The 24,646-nt window shown below is 45.2% G+C and overlaps 1 protein-coding gene across 2 annotated transcripts in view; it reads left to right on the top strand.

Annotated features, from left to right (window-relative positions):
• The window catches only part of Tak1 (TGF-beta activated kinase 1), a 56,635-nt gene that overhangs the window by 8,815 nt on the left and 23,174 nt on the right, over window positions 1-24,646 (top strand). For both annotated transcript variants that reach the window (XM_089565099.1, XM_089565100.1), the window contains exons 3-9: window positions 54-122; window positions 11,219-11,264; window positions 13,299-13,434; window positions 15,850-15,974; window positions 17,165-17,293; window positions 20,358-20,415; window positions 23,816-23,943. In XM_089565099.1, coding sequence (XP_089421225.1) covers window positions 54-122; window positions 11,219-11,264; window positions 13,299-13,434; window positions 15,850-15,974; window positions 17,165-17,293; window positions 20,358-20,415; window positions 23,816-23,943 — 691 coding nt within the window. The remainder of the gene's footprint in view (window positions 1-53; window positions 123-11,218; window positions 11,265-13,298; window positions 13,435-15,849; window positions 15,975-17,164; window positions 17,294-20,357; window positions 20,416-23,815; window positions 23,944-24,646) is intronic.

Below are 24,646 nucleotides of genomic sequence, written 5' to 3'. Positions count from 1 at the left end.
TTAGTAGTAAAGAAAAAACATCATGCTGTGTCCGTTTCATTTGTGCCACGCAGGTTCGGCAGCTGTCCCGTGTGGACCACCCCAACATAGTCAAGCTCTATGGGGCGCGTGTACGAGATCCGGTAAGTGGGACGACGTTTATGGTTGGATGCAGTTTTAATATTCTCCAGTTGCCAACACTGTGCCATGGTCTGCAGCATCCTATACTTCTCCGCTGGCCAGTCACAACAGGAAAGAAAACCAGCTTCTTAATGCTTGATTGTATTAAGGGGGGAAGCCTGGTTTTGAAAAAAAAAAAAATTTATTATTCTACTCATAGTTATGAAATTTTCAGGGCACATCTATTTTTTGTGCGATGATTCCAGATATGTCATTTAATTTCAAGTAAAACAGATCCTTGAGTAGTACCCCGCCGCAGTGGCTCAGTGGTTATGGCGCTCGGCTGCTGACCCGAAAGACGCGGGTTCGATCCTGGTTGCGGCGGCCGAATTTCGATGAAGGCGAAATTCTAGAGGCCCGTGTACTGCACGATGTCGGTGCACGTTAAAGAACCCCAGGTGGTCGAAATTTCCGGAGCCCTTCACCACGGCGTCCCTTATAGCCCGAGTTGCTTCGAGACGTTAAACACCCATCAACCAACCAGGTTCCTTGAGCACTTATGCAATTTTTATGCAAGTATTTTGCGGAGAGTTCTGAAGAAATTTGCTGCGGGAAACTCGCTGAAAAGTATGCCATTGAGTTCTCTTGACACCAAGGAATGCAATAAGGGTAAAATTATCATCCTGGCTCTCATAGAACTTGAGTCATACGGTACTGCAGCTGCCACTTCAGAAATAGGGATACACACTTTCCTTCTCATTTCTGAAGCGACAACTTTAAAACCCTAAAACTCGAGTCCTATGACAGGCAGGAAGACAATTTTATCCTTACTGCATTCCTTGGTGTCAAGAGAACCCAATGGCATACATTTCAGCGAGTTTCTCACAAGAAATATTTTCCAAAGCTCTTAACAAAATACATGCATAAAAAATCACGGCAGTGCTGAAGGAATTGTTCTACATGAAATTAAATGACATATCTAGAATCAGCGCACAAAAATGCATATTCCCTGAAGATTTCTTAGCTGTGACCTCATTAATAAAAATGTTTTTTTTTTCAAGACCAGTCTCCCCTCTTAAATGTGCCAGTTGTCACAATCCTGGGGCCTATAACTTTTTCCTTGTGATTAGCTTCTTGTTTAGGGGAGAAAAGTTTTAACTACTTTTAGTTGCTTTTAGCAAAGTTTTAGCAAAAGTTTTAGCTGCTTTTTTGTGGTGGAGAAATTCTGGTCCTGAATGTGGGCGGAGCTTCACTACAGACTTAGATTGCATCCTCCTCCTGGTCATCATCACCATCATCCCAGTTGTCCCCGATTACGGCGACCTTGTGCCAGCCCTGCTGACAGCCAGTTTTCTGGCCTTACTGCTGCCGCAGATTCCTCAGCCGCTCAGACTAACTTGCGTCCTTTTGTTAACTAGCATTGACTGTAATTAACTAGCTTTGCTGGGCATGGTTAGATTAAAGAGGATTCGGAGCTCCTCTTTATACCGCGGGAACTTGATCTGCACGTTCCGGTCATTCTTGGAAACTTCGAATTATTGTCCTGTGTGGCCGATTTCTTCATTAAATTGAATCAGACATCCCAGCTGTCGCCCTTTCTTTTATTATTTTTTTATTCTTTTTGAACTCGCCTGTGAAAAGAGGAGAAGTCAGCCAACGCATGGAGTGCATTTCAGCCAGTCGCGTGGCATCTTGCCGCTTTGCCATCGGCGGTGTGATATATAGCATTTGGCGAAAGCGAAGAATCCACGCATATTTTTATTTCCGTGGGCCTAATCTGCGGCTCTGTAGTCTGCGACTAAAACTGTTATTCATAAAAAACTAAAAACAAACATGAAGCCACCACATGACTGCCTGAAACGAGTTCCACGCATCATGTTTTAAGAATAAGCAGACATTTTCAAAGGCCCAGAGCATATCCTGAAGGTAGCAAAATCTCTATAAAGTCATTTTTTTGTTCATAAATAACAAAGTTGGAAAGGAAAAAAATGATGTGGCAGTAATTAGCCCACACTTGGCCTAATTGCTAATAGTATATATTTTAAACGAAAAAAGAATGCTTTAGGATGTGTCATGGACCTTTGGAAATGCGTGCAAATTCTTAAAAAAGCTTTTTTAGCTGATAAATTACTATAAAGGCTCGTTAGAAATGACCTAATTGGGATGTTACTTTGCGATAAATTTTCTTCCAGGTGAGATACTTGAAATCAGCATTCTATGATATACCTGCGTGCCAAGTTTCAACAAGCTATGTCGACAAATAAAAAGTTTTTAACCCTTTGAAGGTTTTTGCCGTATATGTACGGCGGCGGTTTTCTGTCCCGCGAGGTCTTTGCCGTACGGGTACGGTTTCAATCTTCCGTTTGAAATTTTGCGCCAAAAGCACAATGCGTGCTCACTGGGGCGTGCTGCCACCGCTTAGGACTTACAACAAGTGTTTGAATTTTGTGCTGCCTTCTTACGGAGATAAGCAGAACTTATGTCTAGCTTTAGCGCGGCGGCACAGACTGCGGCAACACCCCTTTTGTAGTTTTGGTTTCGCCGTGTGATCGCAACGGAGTCGCGCGAAATTTGAGTTTTCTTTTTGTCAGCACTATCTTGCAGGGGCTGCCGAAGTTGATTTCTATCTTTATTGGTGCTGCTCTTAGCTTGCTTATCACCATCGCTCGTGAAATTCTATTGAACATTTTCCAGTTGTGAGTGATGCTGTCACCAAAGTACTGTTCCTATTTTTTTTTGTTACTATTTATTCTCGATTATATACATTTTGTAGATTCAAGATCCGCAATAAAGTAATTTGACCACCTGGGAAAGTTTTCTTCAAAATAATTCGACCCTCAAAGGGTTAAGACCCTCATCTCCCCTTAAGTGCTTTAAACTGGTAACCAACTTGTCAAAGAGCCTTGGTGAGCTGTCTGAGTACACTGAAAGTTTGAATTGGTGTGGACTGTAGCAGCATCTACTCCACGATACCGCCAACAGGGCTCCCATTATTTTGTCCTCAATATCATAGGCTGTGGTGTAAGCGGTGGTGGGCCTAATGACGCAGAACACTGGCTGTACAGTTTCTAACTGGGACCTCCTCTACGGCACCTCTTTCTTCCTTTCTTCTTTCAGTTTCTCCTCTATCCGTTCCCTCTTGCAGGGTTCCAGTGTCCACTGAGACATGTGGGATAGTTACTGTGTCATTTCCTTTCCTCGAAATCAGTCGTTACGGTGCTCGGCTGCTGACCCGAAAGACGCGGGTTTGATCCCGGCCGCGGCGGCTAGAATTTATTTGGAGGAGAAATTCTAGAGGCCCGTGTACTGCGCGATGTCAGTGCACGTTAAAGAACCCCAGGTGGGCGAAATTTCCGGAGCCCTCCACTACGGCGTCGCACATAGCCTTATTCGCTTTGGGACGTTAAACCCCATAAACCATAAACCAATTTTCAAAACCAATTTTTCAACTTCTTGGTGTTGCTACAGCCTTAGCATGTTCCATGCACGGCGACGCACACTGTGGGCGCATGCTACAAGGCAAAACGTGATGAACCAAAGTGCACATTTATCGGGGGGGGGGGGATCAGGTTTAGCCATCCTCTTGCAAGCCATTTCAAAGTCGTGACATCATTACCAAAAAGTAAGGGTTGTATGTACTGGTGTTCAGGGTTGCCGTTGGTGGCTACTTTGCGCCAAATTGGCTACTTTTCAACCCTGTCTGGCGATGAAAATTTCACACTGGCTCCTTGGCTATTTTCTGGCTACTTTGAACTTCTATTTTGGCGCATTTACTAGCGATTTTTTTTTTTTTTGCAATTGCATATACAATAGCAAGCAAGAACAGAAAAGAACAATTATTTCCAAGCTTTGCTGTCCTCATTGCTGTCCTGGTCGCCTTGATGCGCGCGCGCGTCCTCGACGCATATATTCCTCCAACGAACTGGAGTCTCAAATACGCCAGCAGTAGAGAATTAGCGGTGCACTTGATCGCACATCATGTTTGACTTTCTGGCACGCAGCGGCATCGTACAAGGACACTTGCGGCGAATGCCCTTTTCAACACCTGGCGCAAGGAGCACTGAAAATTTTGACCCTTCCAATTTCTAATGCTGATGCAGAGCGCGTGTTCTCTTGCACAGGGGTGCAACAGTTACGCCAATTGCGCCATTTTGATACAGCTGCATATTTCTGCGCCATGCTGCGCCAAAAGTGTGAAATTTGTTAAAATTGCGCCATGCTGCGCCAAAATGCCCGATTCGACGGGAAAGATTGTAGTCTTGCTAGATTTGGCGAAAAATCGGAGCTGCGTTGGCAACATGTAGTGCCGGTGGCCAATCCAATCCAGCTAGGAGGCTTGATGGCTTGAAACTATGCATGAAAAGAAAGAAAACACGTGCACGGTGAGCGCAAGTTGGTGAGTGCCGTAGCAACCGTAGCTTGTGTGTGCGGCGGCTTGTCGACGCCGAGGGACGGTCTTGGACACTTACCTCGGATTGGTTTCCCCAGCTGGTCGCACCGCTGCAGTGTCGATAGGCGTTCATCATGAGTAAAGGTGAGTGCATTCAAACTTGATTCGTTCGATGTGTGTTAGATGGAGATCAATGAGAGAGGTGCTGCAAATATTAACGCCGTCTATTTGGGGTGGGGGCGATATGCTGCCAAAATCAACGATGTCATCGTTTGCCAGGCTTCAGATGAAGCGGCAGAGCAGACGGGCATGAATTCGCGGTTGTATTTTACTAGTGTGGTTGTGTTTAATGCGCCACAACCTTTTAATGCAGGTGTCACATTGTGTTGCATGACTTTTTGTGCTGCTGCTCGAAGTTGCCGGTATTCTGTTGCGCCATCCATGCACCGCGAAATCAGTACGTTTTCTCGTTGATCACATTCACATCGTAAGATAGGAGGTGAATCAGTCGCGCCTTGCGCGTGCACTCAAAAAGCACCACGGGGGTGCCGATAGCAGCAGTCGGGCTCGTCGAACTATGAAGGCCCTTTGCATTCGGAAGTGGTCTATTTAAAGTTAGCTCAGGAACATCGACAAAACTCAGCCAAGGCATACTGGTAAAGTCCGGAATAATGCAGAAGCAGTTGTGCTTGCCTGCAGTCGTCATTCCAGACTAAGCTCTCATCTCGTGCTACAAAGGAAGTGTTCACAAGATCAGTCATTGCACTACAGTCACAGTATAATGTCGCATGCCGGCGGCTATTGAAAAAAAAAAAACATTTCAAAGGTTTTCGGCAACATCTACTTACACCTAATATCCCGAGTCATCGCCCGCACCTAGAAAGCGTAAACCACGTGCCGAAGACGAACTCGCCAGTTTTGTTTGCTTACAAGTCCCCTACTTATCTGCTTTCAGCATTTGCCCCCATCTAATTTTGCCCGCTGATTTTTTTTTTTTTCAGTGTACGTTTCCTTCCTAGCTTGTAAGTTGTAATTCGGATGCCTTTCTGTCACGCGGCTTTGCCCTGTTACTTTTTATTTTTAAGGTTTAATGCCTCATCGTTGTGAACAAAATCTGTCCTGCTTTTGCGGCGGCTCTGATTGGTCGAGACCGGATGCCCAATCACCATATTGAATCGATATTTAAAAAATAAATTAATAAACCTTGTCTACCAGGGAATCGAACCTCCATCCTTTGGATCTCCAGCTTATTGGTTTTTTTTTGTGTGTCGTACTGCGTTCGTTTTTGGTCACAGGTTGATCGCAGTCAGATTTGAATGAGGCTGTTCTGGTGCCGCACTTCTGCGATGCATGCAGCGGATTTTGTGTCCAGTAAAAAACATTACGTTATGGTGCTTATGAGCAAGATAACATCCTGTGGTTAAGGTTCTTAAGCCACGCCTTGTTGAAAAATGCATATTTTTTAGCTTTTGCTATTTTTTTAAATGCATGTTCCCCACCCTATATTTTCTATGAATTTCAGGTGGAGGAATAGGGAGGCTTACTATGAATATTGCAGTGGATAAATTTTATTTCTAAATGCCCGATTATTTGTACTTTCTTGGTTCCTCCGGAGGCCGAAAAAAATCAGTTCCCGACTGTAGTTTGCTGGTAATAGTAGTGAACATACTGCCTTTTATAAAATGAACTTTTTTTCTTTCTTCACAGGGCGGTGCACGAAATTCAATGCCTCGGTGCTGAATGAAGTGGACTGCAACAATGATGTGATCAGTGGTTGGTGCAGGGCAGGCATCAAGGACACAGATGCTTTTTGTATCTTGTGCAATGTGACAATTTGCTGTGCTCAGCATGGTACTGCTGCTGTCAAGTGCCATGCAAACATGAGGCTGTTTCAAACCAGTGCACTCTTGAAGCAAAGAAGAAAGCATTGGAAGGCCAGGTGCAAGCCAGCAAGGTGTTGCTCACTGGGGCTGAAGAGATGATAAACTTCGGCATCAAAGAGAAAGACATGGACAAGGTTGAAAGTGGTCGCTTGCTGTTGACTACAGGGAATGGAAACCTTGAGCAAGCCCTTAAAGACCTCAAGGAACTGGAAAAGCAAATGTTAAAAAAGGCGAGGCATTGACATGCAAACAACATCTACACTAGACATGTATATTGTAATAGTGCAGGAGCGGCTTAGCTTGCCTTGCACCTAGTCATGATGTGGACATTCTTGTCTATTTGGTGTTGGTGCTAGTCGTGATGTGTTCTAGTCGATATTCCTGTCTACATGTGATTAGAACTGCAATAAATTTTTTTTGTAGTGTTGATGCAAACTATTTCTTGTATGTTCCTTTGCTTGGTCTTGTATAGTGTACCTACGGATTAACCTTTTTTACAGGTTTGTGCATAGATCCCTACCTTATGGGTTTCTCAAGCGTTCATTTGTAAATGATTTCAAGATCCTTGCCCAATGAAGCTAAAGAATAATTGAAGTGGTACAGCCTTAAAAAATAAACCAACTAGATTTTATGGCTCACATGTACATAGTCCGATGTTCAGATCTTATTTTTGTACAGGAAGTAAGGCTTCTTTCCCGTGAAATTGCTCCAAGTTATGAATATTAGCTCCAAAATGCCGAATATTTTTCCCGTAATTTGCTCCAAATATGGATTTTACTGCTCCAAAACTAAGATTTTTCTGCTCCAAAAATTGCTACAAATCCTATTTCAGCTGTTGCACCCCTGCTTGCGTTAACTTGACAAAAACAGAGATCCGTAACAAAATGAAGATGGACTTGCTTATGGCGATTCTGCGAATCAGATTTGGGCTGCGACTCCAAGAAAAAACAGCATCATCGTTTAACGTTCCTGCTGAGTTGTTGAATAGAATGTGCCAAAATTACTCCGGCAAGAACACTATCTACTCTAGATAAACTACGCGGACTGAACTTTTATTTATTTGCAACGTACCTGATACTTGAAGGCCCAGCAAGAGGCCCAAAATTCCGTGCTCTTTATTTACTCTGTGTTTTTGTGTTGATTCAAAATGGTAATATTTATTGTTCACTAATAAAAGTTGCTTATAATAATGGTTCTTTTCTACTTGGCTACAAATTTGGCGCCAAGATCAGGTGGCGTGGCTACTTTTGGCTACTTTTAGCTTCAGTTCTGGCTCTTTTTTGAAAAATTCCCAATGGCAACCCTGCTGGTGTTGCATAGCCTTTGAGATCCGTGCCCAGAAGTGGGTGTCAACGCACGTATTTTACTTGCGAAATCAGCTGGGGGTAGAGGATTCGTCAGCAAAAAGAAGTCAAGCAAAAGTATCTAGGCTAGCGCAGACTCCACAACATGAATTCGAATGATGTAGTATTTTGCGCTTCATATCGCTAGGCGCTGATGGTTGAAAATGGGGATGGCGCTCACTTTGTCTCTAAACGGCGGGTTGGTGATAGCGGGCAGGGAGACACCAGTATTTCATTGTTTGTTTTTTTGTTTTTCGGTGAAAATGGCCTCTTTTGTGATTAGAATGCGGTATTACATCAATGCAGGGCAACTTCTACATGTCCTCGCTGTTTCTTTAATAACTCGGCCTTCGAATAGCTGGGCATCTCTTTCAGTTCCTTGATGTCGAAATTAATGGGTTTTTACTACCCATCATGTTTTTCTTTAGTTGCTCAGCCAGATTCTCCACTTTACATCAGTGGGGTAGGGGCGGCCAGTACCCTAGTCACTCTAGCAAATTTGATGTCATTCCATTTGATTGGCATTAGCATCTGATGTCATTAATCGGCTGGTATACGACAACATTTAATGTCATCAGATGAGTTTGGGCAACTCTTTGTATTTGATCTTGAACCAAATGTAGACCCTGGACACCAGATTACGCAGCAGGAACAAGCAGCGCGGAAAATAATTTGTGCACCGCCAAAGTTAAAACCTTTTTTTTTTATTAAAGGGTCAGTCTACTCACCGAGATGAGTGTATAAATAATGGCATATTCTGGTAGTTGGCACCCTATAACATCAATAGCGAGGGGTCTGCGCCCGGTTTAGGCAGGAATTTATATTTTATTTCGGCGTTAAAAGTCGCGTAAAAAAGCATGGTGGCGACCCCAAACGTTCATTTTGTTCAAGAAAGTGGTAGTCTTTTTTGTAGAAGCATAAGTGAATATACTACGTACCATTTGTATGCCCCAATGTCAGAGAAACGTACGTTTTGTTCTAGTAAACTGTAGAAGGCGTACCGCTCGCTTTTTCTGTAAATCACATGAATATTTATAGTTACACGTACGCAAAACGCAGGCACATTCCCACTTTTACTTCAGCGTATGCTAGCAGAGACGCAAAAATAAACTCAGCCTATAGTGGCGCCATCTGGTCGTCAGGACGGGAACCATTGCTGTCAACAAACCGACTCTCCACTTAAGCCTAGGAGCGGCAGAATCGGCACTCTAATTATTAAAATAAAGCAAATTTATCTCTTATATGTTTTCTTATAGGCGAGATGAGACGAAGCGAAAGACAGGCGCCCAATTTATGGCCACTGAACGCACTGAAAAAGGCAGCAACAACGAGAATTCAGTCCGAAGTGAGAGGTCCGGCTTCGATGGGCGCCGCCATGTTTGCCAGATGGTTGCTAGATGAGACTACCATCTCATACAGATGTGTTCCCACATTAATAAATTCTATTTTAAAATGTTCTACCGCACTCCTTGGCACCACAGCTGGCTAAACGGTAATTTGAGTAAAGAGCTATCGGTTGCCGCAAAGAAAATATGGTCGATAAAATTCAGTAGACTGACCCTTGAATGCTGAGGTCTGCTAAAAAAATATTAGTTTTGATGTGAAACTATTCCCTCTGGAGACTGTTGTGGACACTGATTACTCTTGGTCTGAGCAGCGGCTTGCATTGGCGGCCGTCGGAGATTTTGGGTGTTGTGTTTCTTTTCGGTTGGTGATTCATGTGTGTTTAGCTTGGAAGTACTTAAAACTGTAAATAAGGGCTGGACCTTTTGCATGTCATTTCCACACTCTGAACTCCACCATGTCAGCCATATTGTTTTTTTTCGTATTTAGCGGACTTGGCTTGACTTTCATTGGCTAATTGCTGCATCATGACCAGAAATAATGTTTGGCACCGATAATATTGCACACAAGTGTTTTCACGCACTTCTCTGCAGATTTTTTATTTTTTTTTTATTCATAGATACCTGCAGTGCCCGAAGGCATTATATTGTACAACGAAATCAAGCATTACAAGTGTTATAGTCAGGTGATGAGGCATTCTAACCATATGAAGAACAGCCATAAAATGCGGCAAAATCAGGCATACACACACATTAAATGATTAAAAGTTAAGATTAAGTGATTCTACGAATAAAAGCACAAAACGCTTCCACAGATGTGCAGTCAATGACATTTTTGGGGAGTTTGTTCCAAACAGATATGACATGCAGAAAGAAAGACTTCTGATAAACGTTAGTTTGACATTTGATTCCTCGCACCTTAAAAGCATGATTACAGTGTGCAGATACAAACAAAATGTGGCATCTGAACGTACAGGTTTTATCAATCCCGGGTTTGCTGAAATAGATGCCATACAAGATTTCTAGTTTACTGCACGTGCGCCCATTACTGAGATTTGTTGCTTTAGTATACGATCATCAAAACCATTTCAGGGTCCATACAACTAATGATGCAGCTGGTTACGCACTGTGAGATAAGGGTTTGTGAACTTTGGCTGTGCTCATGAGCTCTGCTACCAGAGATTTCATTCATTGTGGTGCAAGCTTGTTTTAACCCTTTAAGGGTCGAATTATTTTGAAGAAAACTTTCCCAGGTGGTCAAATTACTTTATTGCGGATCTTCAATCAACAAAATGTATATAATCGAGAATAAATAGTAAAAAAAAAAATATAGGAACAGTACTTTGGTGACAGCATCACTCACAACTGGAAAATGTTCAATAGAATAGAATAGCAACGGTGATAAGCAAGCTAAGAGCAGCACCAATAAAGATAGGAATCAACTTTCGCCGCCTCTGCAAAACAGTGCCCACAAAGAGAAAACACGTTTCGCGCGACTCCGTTGCGATCTCGCGGTGGAATCGAAACCGCGTAGGCACGTTGCCACAGAGGGCGAGAATACCTCGCGAGCAACGGTGATAAGCAAGCTAAGAGCAGCGCCAATAAAGATAGAAATCAACTTCGGCAGCCCCTGCAAGATAGTGCTGACAAAAAGAAAACCCAAATTTCGCGCGACTCCGTTGCGATCACGCGGCGAAACCAAAACTACAAAAGGGATGTTGCCGCAGTCTGTGCCGCCGCGCTAAAGCTAGACATAAGTTCTGCTTATCTCCGTAACAAGGCAGCAGAAAATTCAAACACTTCTTGTAAGTCCTAAGAGGTGGCAGCACCCCCCAGTGAGCACGCATTGTTCTTTTGGCGCAAAATTTCAAACGGAAGATCGAAACCGTACCAGTACGGCAAAGACCTTGCGGGACAGAAAACCGCCGCCGTACATATACGGCAAAAACCTTCAAAGGGTTAACTAGTTTTGATTGTTTGGTTTCAATGTCCCTTCATTGCAAGCCTGTGGTGAGTAGGTCGTGAATGTGCAATTCTGCTGTGTGGTAGGAGTTAGCTGGAGGTGTCCAGGAGGGGAAGGTGTGTCAGTGAAAGAGTGGAGCAACTGGAGAGAAACATCGCGTGATGCGTGCAACTACAGTCCCTGTAACCTGTGTGCAGGTCTGCCTGGTGATGGAGTATGCTGAGGGGGGATCCCTCTACAACGGTGAGAACGAGCTTCACGGGGCCTCTGATTACTCTGTTGATGTCCTGAAGTGAATGGAGCTGCTGCGTAATATCTGCAAAAGGTTGCACTGTAGGGTGCGGGTCTGAACTAGTGGTAACTCACGGTACCGTGAAGCACGCAGGGAGAAACGGACGGAGCACAGCAACATATGAAACACTTTATCTGTTGTCTTGGTCTGTCCTTGTTTCTTTGTGAGCTTTATGTTAATAAGGGTTTTCAGTGGAGCGCACATTGTAAAATGTAGTTGGCAGCATACTATTATTACTCATGCAATGATCCCACTCGCATAACCCCCCCTTCCCACTTATGTTGGGATGTTTACCGTAGTGGGTAATGATCCCACTCGCATAACCCCCCTTCCCACTTATGTTGGGGGGGTTACGTAGTGGGTAATGATCCCACTCGCATAACCCCCCCCCCCACTTTGGTTAGGGGGTAAGGACGGACAGGCGTTTGACATTTTGACAAGAAATTTCCACTCTTAAAAAAAGTCTGCCAAAACTTTTTTTTTTTTTCCCGCATAATGAACCCTGCCCCCTAATTCATGCCAGGGAAAAAAAAAAAAGTTTGTCCAGTATTGGATGTCATGGCTGCTTTGGATGAGGAACTGAAAAAGCAGTGGGCAAGGCTTTGGGGTACCAGCAGGGTTGTGTCGAAGGCTGCTATGAGAGACATGCTTCAGGGCCGTGCGTGGCAAAGTTTCTCCACCACAGTCATGTCTCGGCAGATGTTGTCACTCTGGAGCATTGGCAGATAGCGGAAAAATTGGAGGGAACGCTTAAGCTTAAGGGTATCATGTGGTAGCTTTGATGGGTTGGCGCCCATAATATGCGGAATTGTCTGTTCTGGACTTTACATTTCGTAGATCCTTGGGAGCCCTCATACCGCTCCTGGAGCAGTGGTTAAGAGATGGGCCTGCGATGGCTGCTACTGCCATCGATGGGGCTTGTGAGTCCTAGATTGCTCTTTGTGGGGAGCCTCTTGCAACCAGTCATTAATTAATTAATTTAATAACGTTAACCAACTGAAATGTCAAAAGACAGTTTGGGACATGATTGGATAGCCACAGGCAGCTTTAGCTGCTATGCAAGCAGGATGCTAGGCAGTCAAGTGTGGCTTTCAAAAGAGACACGGGGCAGCCACATTAACTATAACTTCAGCAAGATGCTGCTTTACTACGTTTTGTTCTGATGCTTGAAGAGCTGGCCTGTGTACAATTTAATCCTGTCTGTAGTAAAGGTTGTAAGGCATTATCTTGGCATGCCATATCACTCTTAAGGCAGCATGTTTTGTTATTTTGCAAACCCTGCAGTCGGGTCACAAATGTTGTAGCTTTTGAGTGAGAATGAGCGCAGTGATTGAGGCAGCAATTCTTTTCTTTCGTGCCATTCAGAGCCAGATCGTGTGGCTTAAACTGTGTGAGGCCATTTGACTCGGGGACACTGTGCACTTGGCATCGGCCTTGTTTTCGTTGCCTTCGAATGCGTTGCTGTTGGGAAGCGTGTTTGGAAGCATGCTTGGCTGCATGGAGTGCCTGCAGTGAGACGCACACAGTGAGGTGGATTCTTTGCAAGCTGCTTCATCATCAGCTGGTGAGAGATGACAAGTGGAGCTTGCTTTGAAGGGGACGATTGTCAGCTACTTACTTGAGGTTTTGAAAAAAAAAGTCACTAGAGATACTTAAGACTGCTTAACGTGTGAGAAGGCGTAAACCCATCCGCTTACTTAGTGAATGCAGTCGTCACGCACTGCAGAATGATGTAGCCTGATGCCATGCAGCGGGCAATTCTACCTCTGCATGGTTCTACGCCATCTTTTATGGATACCATCGTGTGTTATCTGACCCACATGCGCGTGCACACGGGTCTTCGCTCAGTGTGACAAGTTAGGCTTAACACCTTAAAAATGTGCAGATTACCAAAGTGAACAGTTCTCGCCGTCTGAAGAGGATACCATCTTGAAAAAAAAGCATTGCTGTGAGTGGAGGGTGCATTGCTCTGTTGTGTTGTGCAGTGCTCCACACGATGAAGCAGGTGCACTACACCCTGGCGCACGCCCTGAGCTGGATGCTGCAGTGTGCCCGTGGGGTGGCTTACCTGCACGACATGAAGCCCAAGGCCCTGGTGCACCGAGACCTCAAGCCACCCAAGTGAGCCCCCTGGCACCGTAACTGCTGTACCGTAAAGAGCCGAGCCCATGCTCGAATAAGCCCCCCTTTTTGTGAAGGTCTTGAACCGAACAGACACTCATGCGATATGTCCCACCTCCGGGAGAAGTTCGAAAACATGGCAAAGACGCATCAAGCGCGCATCGTTCAGAATCAACGCTTGTCGCGGACTGAGTGGGGGGGAGTTGAACACAGCTGCAGCTTTGATCAGCCGATTTTTCGTGTCATCTAACGAACTGTTCCAGTCCTTCCTCGGCCGTCGTTTTGTTAACATGGTACAAAGCGCCCATCCCCTCTTTCCGATGGCCGCCATCTTGAATTTAATGATCAGTCGTTGGACCAAGCAAGGGCGGATTCGACCATGTGCCTATCTTAGATTTTCATACCTGGACCTAATAAGCGCTGATGCCCAAATATTTCGTGATTATCTTCGAATTTTAGGTGGCCGCTTGCTCGGTATTATGTGGTATGCTGAAGCAGTGGGATCTTATCATTGGTAGTTCTGAAACGGAATGTGCATATGTACTGTGTGCACCTATTTTAATAAAGAGAATTTGGAAACTTGTCATATTAACCTTTGCAGCCCCACCGCGGTGGCTCAGTGGTTACGGCGCTCGGCTGCTGACCCGAAAGACGCGGGTTCAATCCCGACTGTGGCGGCCGAATTTCGATGAAGGCGAAATTCCAGAGGCCCGTGTGCTGTGCGATGTCAGTGCACGTTAAAGAATCCCAGTTGGTCGAAATTTCCGGAGCCCTCCACTACGGCGTCCCTCATAGCCTGAGTCGCTTTGGGACGTTAAACCCCAATAAACCAAACTAACCTAACCTTTGCAGATCAGGCAATTCCTTTCAAGAATTTACATTACGAACTCTTGGTTTGCGGCTGATCATCTAGACATGCCCGTGAAGACAGGATTTCGTTTAGTTTAAAAAAGCGTACTTGGTATTACTATACCAAGGGGAGAAGTTTGTATATGAAATTTCAATGAAGGCGAGCTGGTGGCTTGGGAGAGGAAATTGTATGTACCTGTCTCCACTTAGAGCTCAGCATTCTGATTTAAAGCTTTTCTGTGCCCTTGTAGGAGTGATGCCTGTGTGTAAAATACCACCTACTTTTCAAACTCACATACATTTAGTTTGGTGCTCATTGCTGTGGCGTGCCACTTGGACATGGTACTGTCAGGGACAAAAGTCTCTGGACTGACTGCTCCGTATACGAAGCCAATAGCTTGTTAGCTGCTGGCTGGAGACCACACTTGTGAAGGTGATAGTTAAAATCCTGTTCTTTCACCTTCACGGGTGTATTCCCTAGGCGCTGGCTAATTATAGCACTATCGGCTTCGTTTATCGGAGTATGCAGCCCAGAGGCTTTTGTTCCCTACTGCACATAGCTGCGCTAGTTGGGGGGTACTGGATCCGTAGCAGTCAAATGAAATCTCTCCCGTCCCTTCATGTAAAGCCAGAGGAGATTTCTGAAGGCATATACCGTACAAACGCGTGTAAGGGCCCATGTATGGGCCGTACCGATGTATGGGCCGCACCTTGTTTTCCCGAAGACCGCACCCATACTTTCCACGGCCCATGTGGGAACAGCCTTCGAAATGCGTGCGCACAGGAGCTTCCAGTTGCCGCCCACAGATGGTGCCCAAGGCCGTAGGTCATCATCACTATGCTTCAAAAGAAGCATAGTGTAGAACTATATTGATACTGGAAAAGGCAGATCAGGAAAGAATTTTTCTATGATAACTCAAGAGGCAGTGCCCTACTTTTTGAAGCTAGGTCAGGGTGTCTTAGGACGCGCAGCTACAAAAAGAAACTTAACGAAGAAGATGACACATGTGCAGTGTGTGGTAGATCTGTGGAAACAATTGAACACCTCATAATCAAATGTGATGGTATCCATCCGGATGTCGATGCAGGCGCAGTAACTCTTCCTGAGGCCCTAGGGTTTAAAGATAACAATGGTCATGTAAATAAATCTGCAGTGGAAGTGAGCAAAAAGCGATTGGAGGATTGGTGGCTGAAATGCAGAGAGGTTACATCAGGTTTGAAGTGCAGGAAGCCGTAGTGAAAGAAGGTGATGAATCTTAATGAGAATTGCGAACGCAGTTGAACAAAAATAAACTGAGCATGGTGGCAATTGCTACCACCCCGTTTCAAAGGGGGCGCTCCTATCCATCCATCCATCCATCGTCACTGTCGTCAACTTTTCCCACCACCGCGAGCTCCCGCTATCCATATCGGCACCAGTATCACCAGCTCGAGCTTTTTGTGGCTATGTGTAGCGTTTCTTTTGTGGGAATGTCTTGTGCCCAAGAAACTTGGCAGTCGACAGTGAGCGAAGTGTTTCTCTGGGCGTGTGGTGGCAGCGGAGTGTGTGTGTGTGTGTGTGTGCAGCCTCCTGCTGATCAATGGGGGCACGGTGCTGAAGATCTGTGACTTTGGCACGGCCTGCGATGTCCAGACGCAGATGACCAACAACAAGGGCAGCGCTGCCTGGATGGCCCCCGAGGTCTTCGAGAGTGAGTGGCATTTGTCTCTCTTTCTCTCCGACGATCGCAGACCGGTGTGGCCACCTCTGGATTTGACATCTCATCGTACAGATCTTATGGTAAGGTGACGTGTGGGATACGCAGTTAGTTCCCAAATTTGATTGGAGTACATTGCTTGACCTTGATTTATGTTGTTTTGAATGGCAAATTAGCATATTTTAAATCCTCATTTATTAAAATCCTTGATCCTCTCAGGCATTTTTAACTATGGGACAAGAACTTCTCATTTCCACCATAATTTCGTGGCATATTTGGTCAGTTGTGGGCCCCTTTAAAGGGACTATGCAATGAATTAAAAGTCACTTGTAAATGTTTTCAATACTTAGAAAGGATGCTAACAAGCATTCACGCCAAGTATGAGTGTTCGGAACTCAGCCGGCAATTTATTATGAATTTTTAAAAACCGCATTCTTTAAAATTCGCAAGCCGATTGGTGTCTTCGTAGTGACTGACTTTGAAACTAAAATCAGGAAAATAGGCGTCTCTAGTCCCGTGACGTCGGCAGGCCACCACACGTTGTCATTCGCCGGAGCCACGGCAGCCACGACGTCATGGGTATGCTTCCGGTAGCCGTGGAAATCATCTGCTCGAGCCGCTGCGCAACCCCTCGGGCAAGTGCGAGCCAGGGCATTGCCTTCACGCATGTGTTCTCAGTTTACCTCTGCCGCCTCTTTCTGTCGGGAGTTCGGGAGCCACTCGCAGTGCCTTTGTCGCAGTGATGAGCAAAGAAATCCGACGTGCGCCGCGATACAGGAAGGCGAAGAGAGACCGGAAAGATGCTGCTGCTGGGGTGCTGGGTGCAACAACCGGAAGTTGCAAACCAAACATCAGCGAATGACGTATTCATGGGCGGGACCCAGTCCAAGAGCTGTTTTCTTTACTTTTTCTTGGTGTTCCGCACGTACGAGTTGAAGGGGGAGAGGAGGAGCGTGATTTTTAATGGTCTATAACTTCGGTCTTATTGATGCTAGCTCAAAAATTCTTGCGCTGGGGTGACGAGTGATGGAATGCCTATATCTCGTCTGGTTTACCTAATAGCAATTAATTTATTGCACAGTCCCTTTAAGTATCCTCGTGCAAGAATTGGTGACTGCCCCCTTCGCAGTAGGCGGGTTGTGGCCAGTGGCGGTCTTCTGTGCTTCAGTGCGGCTGCCTTGCAGGTTCGACGTACACGGAGAAGTGTGACATCTTCAGCTTTGGCATCATCCTGTGGGAGGTGCTGACACGCCGCAAGCCCTTCGAGGACTGCGGCCCACCCGCCTTCTGCATCATGTGGGCCGTCCACCAGGGTGCGCTGTCTTCTCCCCTCCTCCTCCCACCCACTGGCATGTGGCGCCATCTGTCACCACACTGAGATACTAGCAGGTCATTAGGCCAACACGCGCAGCCTGTGCTGAACAGGTGACCAGCTAGACGTGTGCTTCTAATGTGCAGTCACAGCGGCTTGAGAAGCACATCACTTTGAGTCACTGTCATGCTTGGTTCCAGTCTCTCAAAACTGCAGAACTGCAGTGTCTGACTAAGCAGCAGTCCTCATCATCATCAGCCTTACTACGCCCACTGCAGGGCAAAGGCCTCTCCCCCATGTCTCTCCAATTAACCCTGTCCTTTGCCAGTTGCGGCCACCGTATTCCCGCAAATTTCTTAATCTCATCCGCCCACCTAACTTTCTGCCGCCCCCTGCTACGCTTGCCTTCTCTTGGAATCCACTCCGTTACCCTTAACGACCAGCGGTTATCTTGCCTTCGCATTACATGCCCTGCCCAAGCCCACTTCTTCCTCTTGATTTCGACTGGGATGTCATTAACCCACGTTTGTTCTCTCACCCACTCCGCCCACTTCCGATCTCTTAACGTTACGCCTATCATTTTTCTTTCCATAGCTTGCTGCGTTGTCCTTAACTTAAGCTGAACCCTCTTTGTCAGCCTCCACGTTTCTGCCCCATAGGTGAATACCGGTAAGACACAGCTGTCGTATAACTTTCTCTTGAGGGATATTGGTAAACTGCCCTTAAGTAGCTTTAACCAGCGCTAAAAAAAAAAAAAAGAGGTGTTTCATGAAAATATAATATGCTGGTGAACAGTCCTACTCTAGCTCAGCTGCCTCTTATGACTTTGTTTCTGCTGTTTCATTTTTCTTCCCCCCATGGCTTGTGAAATGGTAGGCTCTGTGGGGTTTAACATTGCGACTTGATTCGGGCTATGAGGAATGCCATTGTGCAGGGCTGTGGATTAATTTGGACCACCTAGGGTTCTGTAATGTGTCCTGACAGCACACAGCAAACGGGTGCCCTTTGTGTTCCGCCTCCATGAAAACGCGGCCACCATGGTGGTTTCAGCAGTCGTGCACATTCATAGTGGGCACTGCGTCAACATAGAAGTACATATTTTCATGTACATGCAGTGACTCCACACATTCTTCTGTTATGCCGCCGCGGTGGCTCAGCGGCTATGGTGCTCGGCTGCTGACCCAAAAGACGCGGGTTCGATCCCGGCCGCGGCGGCTAGAATTTCTTTGGAGGAGAAATTCTAGAGGCCCGTGTACTGTGCGATGTCAGTGCACGTTAAAGAACCCCAGGTGGTCGAAATTTCCGGAGCCCTCCCCTACGGCGTCTCTCATAGCCTTAGTCGCTTTGGGACGTTAAACCCCATAAACCAAACCAAACCAAACATTCTTCTGTTCTTGATCGTGGGGATGATGCTCTTATTTACAAAAAAAAAAAAAAAAAATCGGCCTGGTAAGAGAGCCCTTCAAAATATTCTCGGTCGAAAGTTTATGCTTGCTGCTGGAAATGTTCAGTGCATGTCAGGTCTACCGACTGCTGCCAGCATGTTTCCAGGGACAGTGGCGCCACATTTGCCCATCACTGGCACAGATGATGGCACTGCACTTTCCTTCCAGTGTGCAAGCACACAGAGCTGCTAAGCATAGAATCAGGAGAAACTCTCAGTCGCCTTTAAGTCATTTGTTTTGTGAGGGTTTTGATAGTGGGTCGTGCAGGTACAAGACACAGCAGTGGTGCCTGCGAGCTTTTTATCGCGTGCTAGTTACTGACTCTACGAGGAAGGAGCAGGTTTTTCTTTGGTCTAACAGGTACATAATGCTCGGAATTGAGCATGAATCAGAAACTCCACGGTGTTTGAACCTCTTACTCGAGATTAACAGGAAGTTGTGCAACTTTGGGAATTTTTGTTTGCATTACAACACTTGAAGGGGCTCTGAAAGGGGCCCTAATAAAGTTGCTTCACTAATATTGTCCAACAGGAATTTTTTTGATGCGCTTTGCAGAAGCTGAGTTGTATGTAGCTAAAATTTTAATGTTAGCATCTTGGAGCCTTTCCCTCTCCTCTCGTCACTATTTTCACGCTGGAAGGTCAGTGCCCCTCCGCTGGCTCCATTCTCGGGGTGGATCTTCTGAGCTGCGGTGGGGCTGTGACGTGGGGAGCTTCTCGGCTGGGGAATCTGACCATCTGTGAACTGGTATATGCCCGTCAGAGGAGGGTTCGAGCATGAAAAAGTCACCGGAAAGGACTCAGCAAAATTCGCACCTGCTGGAGAAGTGCATCATTTGGCTCAGGTGTTTATGACAACACAATGCAGTGATTGAGTGTGTTGGTGTTCCCTCCTTGGGAGGTGTTTCAGAACCCCTTTAAAGGGCAGCTGCCGCACTTTTTTGAGAATTTTGCGATATTCAGGGATTAAAATCTATACAGGGTGCAGGCAAAGCATGCCAAGTGTTTTTGCACTAGCATTTAAAATAGTGACGTAATCGACGATTGAATTTTGTGCTTCTCCTCAATGCACCGGAGGAGTGCAGGGAAACTCAGTGTGATGTCACGGAAGGTATGATTTCAAATTACCGCTGTTGTCCGCCACACCCTGCCCTGACGCTTTAGATGCTGCCAAACAACTCTCGGAAGGGTTCGCCTTCGGTGGCGTTTGTTTTTTTTCCTTAAAAGCAGGCGTTTGTGCGTTGGAAATGTACGGATACCTTCGATGATGTCGTCATGCACACCCCCCACTTGGCGTTGTGCGCTGCGGAGAAGCTTGAAGGGCGTCCGGATTTTAATCGGCGATTGCTTCTCTATTCCAAGTGCTAGCCCAAAAAGACTTTGCATGCTTTACCTGCAAGTTTCACACATTCGACCCTCTTAAGCTCGTTGATTTCTAAAACCTATGCAGTTCCCCTTTAAAGCAATGCGAGCTTGCCGTGGATCAAATTGACTAGTGAATATGATTTGCTAACTATGTGTGAAACTTTGAAGAAATGCCAAAGTTTCACCGCTTACCCTGACCCTATGTTGGGGGGGGTGCATTGTGTGAAGACCAGCTTGTCCCCTCCTTGTGTTGCAGGAAAGAGGCCTCCACTCATCCGGGGCCTTCCCAGCGTCCTGGAAGAGCTCATGGTCAGGTGAGTGGCGGCAACGCCTCAGACGTGTAGGCACCAGGAGAGGTGGCTCAATTGCCTCACAGTCACGCTCATTTATTTATTTATTAATTTATTTATTGCGAGTACCTACAGCGCCCATGAGTCATTATTGTAGGGGGGATATTACTATATACAATAGCACATGCAAAGAAGATATTGGGAAACATGTCAGTAAGGATAACACAACATACTGAAGGAAGTCTAAATGAGCTCACAAATACTATGAGTGATAACACATCGGCACAGCGGTGGTAAACGCACGAGACCTGGAAGAAATATATCGGGTCAACATTTCAACAGCACTTCCAAAGTGCTGTTGAAACCACATCATTCGGAAGCTTATTCCAGTCCAAGATTGTGTTAGGAAAAAAACGAATACTTAAATACATTAATGCGGCATTGATAACTCTTAATCTTTTTTCTTGTTATCTAGTCTCTCCTAAATGTAATATGGCTGCTTTAGATAAGTGTTTTTATTAAAACCGGTACAATCATTGTAAATGCTGTGCAAGAACTTCGGCCTGCAGATTTTTCTTCGGGTTGCCAAAGTGTTCCACCCAATACGGTCGCGAAGTTCTGAGCTGTTTATATGAAAATTATAATTCCCACACTCCCAAATTATGACCACCCACACTCAGATACACTCACTTGTACTCATACTCACAGACATGAGTGTGACTGAGTTAGTGTGAGTGCACTCATGAGTGAATGTGCAAACCTATGATGCACACTCGTGCACATCGGTTCATGATGAGTCATGTGCATCTGTGTGCACATACAAGACCCTTTTGAACGGGCTGGGCTAGGGAAAAGAAATTTTTGTTGCGAGACCAGCGGATTCCACAGTGATCCTTCTTGAAGGGGACGTGGCTTTCAGCGAAAAATCTTTCATTTCTTGATGCGCTTATACAAGAGTTTTTTCTCTGTATTGGAAATAATTTTATGTATACTCTCACGGAACATCACCCTACATTTCTATGTTTTCTAATCATGTATTTTTCTTGTGAATCTTGGGAAAAGGCCACAGAGTTGGAGAGTATGTTGCAGAAGGCTAGGTCAACATTCATTGCATTGCTACTGGCGTGCTTCAGGTCAAGTAATCCTTAAGGAAAAGTTTTTTTTTTTTCATGAAGCGCAAATTTTGTTTTTTTTTTTTGTTTTTACGATGCACTGTCCATTGGCATATATAGGGCGAGAAAAAAATTTCGCACAAGAAATTTATAGTTGGAAAATTTGGAAAGCAACGAATGTTTTCACCGGCACTGTGCTCATAGGAGTGCTACAAATTAGATAAAACAGTAGTAAAGAAATCTGCGCAAGATGAGTACCTAGTGAGAAAACCTTAATGGGAAAAAAAAACGGCCATTGTTCGAGTGTTTCCCCACAATGCACAGCTACCATGGTTCAGGAAACAATTTTTTCTACATTACTTCGCTGCCAATTTTAGCAATAAAATTTTGGAACTGTATAAAAAAATGAGCCATATCAGTAGATACAACAGTTATCAAGAAATAAAATTTTTTGGCTATTTTTAGGATTTCAAAGCCGCGTCCCCCTCATGTTCATGTGTGGAACGCCCTGTAGAGTGAGTTGCAGGTTTTTTTTTTCTTTTTCAGTGCCATTTCAAGAGTCACTGCAACAATGTAGCAATGTCTGAAGTGGTACTGGTTACATCTCCACTGAGCTGCAGATACAGGCGCATAAACGAAGGGAGAAATCGGTGCTCACAAGTGGGAGTCTTCTGATGAGGGAAACTGAAAATACGCTTGCAAAGAAAATGTTTCCCCAAACCCTTTTTTCAGAGGGCTCTCGTTTCCCATTTCGCACTTCCAACTGAGTGAACTGGTGGGGCCGGTCGAAGCAGCGTATCTATGAAGTAGTGGAAGTGCTCACAGTTGTGCCTTCGCTATAGCTCATTTTAACAAGCTCCTTAATACAGAATTTTTAAAATGTTCTCTGCAAAAAGGTGTATAACATGTTACATCAGACAGAGGCATTATGTTTACATTTTAATTGAATGGCATATCTGCAATAGGCATGCAAAAGTGCTTGTTCTCTGAAAATTGTGTAGTTGTGATGGTGGTATTCAAACTCTTTTTACAGACCAGTTTTCCTCCTTTAAGAGGCTGACCCATAGAACATGTTGAACAGTGCAAGTAAATACAATGTGTTTATGGATTTTGAAGGACATCTCTTAGAGACAATCGCTTATGTAAAAAAAAGTGTGAATTTGAATTTTTTCTCTTTTTTCTTCTACACATGGTGTACTGCGACAAGTTTATTCTGCCGTTGCTCAAGATTTGCGAAGGTGTATTGCAGAAAACAAGAGTTCTCTAAGTCTCGAATCAGGGCAGTTAGCCTGAGATGCTTTTATCTGCAACAGCTGAAGTGAACTTGGGCTGGAAAAAGGAGGGAGCATGAGCCAAGATGTTCAGTAGTGGAAGGGATGGGGAAGGAACTGTATTGTTTTCTTTTCTGTGGGCTCACTCTTGTGAGCTACGAAACATAACAGAGTTCCCATAGTATGCATGGCACCTGTGCGTGTATTGTGTCTGTGGTGGGGTCGCATGAGCCCTGCAGTCACGGAGATATCTGAAATGAGTGGGGAGCTAAATTTGCATCAGTCTGGAGTGGTACCAAGATGCCATCAAGCTTGAGCACCAAGTACTGTAGGAGTGAATGTCATGGTCCTGCATATATAGCAGTAGTGTTGCATGCTACACACCTCTTAGAGGTGTCATTCAGTCCCCACCAGCTGGAGACTGAATGGCTGTGTGTGTTCTTTACTCAGCCTATCTGCAACCCAAGCAAGCAGCAAGAGATTTCTTCGTCATCTGAGAGCCATGTGATTCCCGAACGCTTTTCTGGGCTCCAAGGACTGCCAGTGAGAGCTTGTGTGTGGGGAAAATAACGCAACCCAGCAACCTAACAATGCATGGGGCGAAGTGCGCCTTGAAAAAAATGCACAGAGCCCCCCCCGCGGACCTAGGTTCAGGCAAACGGGCATGCTCGCAGGGTTAAAAGAGCAGGGAGGTCAGAGGAATTACAGAAAAGCATTCCCTATAAGGACGAATATGTGAGCACCTCATCTGTTGGACTGACCCAACAAAGAGTAGTGGTGTATGTATCATAAATCGAGCAGCTGAGTGAACAAAAGGAATCAATTCTCAACACTCTGCCCACGTGATGGCTCGATTGTAATGGGACTGTGTGTGCCTACCCCCCCCCCCCCACCAAGAGTGCATTTAAAGCTGTCCCCCCCCCCCCTCGTCTGTCAAAGTGCAGCAGGAAATACCGAGTGGTCGCGATCGTTGGTCTTGTGTCACCTCTGACTCCCCCACAGCTGCAAAGCTCTCTCTGCATCTGGTGTTTTCCATCCCAGCTGCTGGTCCAAGCATGCCGAGCAGCGGCCGCCCATGGCCGAGGTGCAGAAGATAATGGAGCGCCTGGCAGAGATGGTCCCTGGTGCGGACATCCCGCTCTCCTACCCGGTGGCACAGCGGGAAGAAGGTGGGTGGATGGCAGTGCACTCTAAACAGCGAGGAGTGAAAAGGGAATAAGCTGTCCTCTATACTCCCTTTCACAATACGAAGTGTGCTAGATAGCGTACTCCCTTTTTACTTCCTTGTAGGCATATTTGTTAAAATTACTCCCTTTTTACTCTCTTATAGGCGTATCTGTTCAAATTACTCCCTTTTACTCTCTTATAGTTGTATTTGTTCAGATTACTTCCTTTTTATCCCTTATAGGCGTATTTGTTCAAATTACTCCCTTTTTACACCCTTATAGACATACTTGTTCAAATCACTCCCTTTTTACTCTCTTATGGGCGTATTTGTACAAATGACTCCCTTTTTACTTCCTTATAGGCGTATTTGTTCAAATTACTCCCTTTTTACTCTCTTATGGGCGTATTTGTACAAATGACTCCCTTTTTACTTCCTTATAGGCGTATTTGTTCAAATTACTCCCTTTTACTCTCTTATAGTTGTATTTGTTCAGATTACTTCCTTTTTATCCCTTATAGGCGTATTTGTTCAAATTACTCCCTTTTTACACCCTTATAGACATATTTGTTCAAATCACTCCCTTTTTACTCTCTTATGGGCATATTTGTACAAATGACTCCCTTTTTACTTCCTTATAGGCGTATTTGTTCAAATTACTTCCTTTTTACTCTCTTATAGGTGTATTTGTACAAATTACTCCCTTA

The sequence above is a fragment of the Amblyomma mixtum genome, chromosome 10 (genome assembly GCF_055824585.1).
Source record: "Amblyomma mixtum isolate Tamu chromosome 10, ASM5582458v1, whole genome shotgun sequence".
Lineage (NCBI taxonomy): Eukaryota > Metazoa > Arthropoda > Arachnida > Ixodida > Ixodidae > Amblyomma > Amblyomma mixtum.
This window is presented reverse-complemented; position numbering and strand designations above follow the sequence as displayed.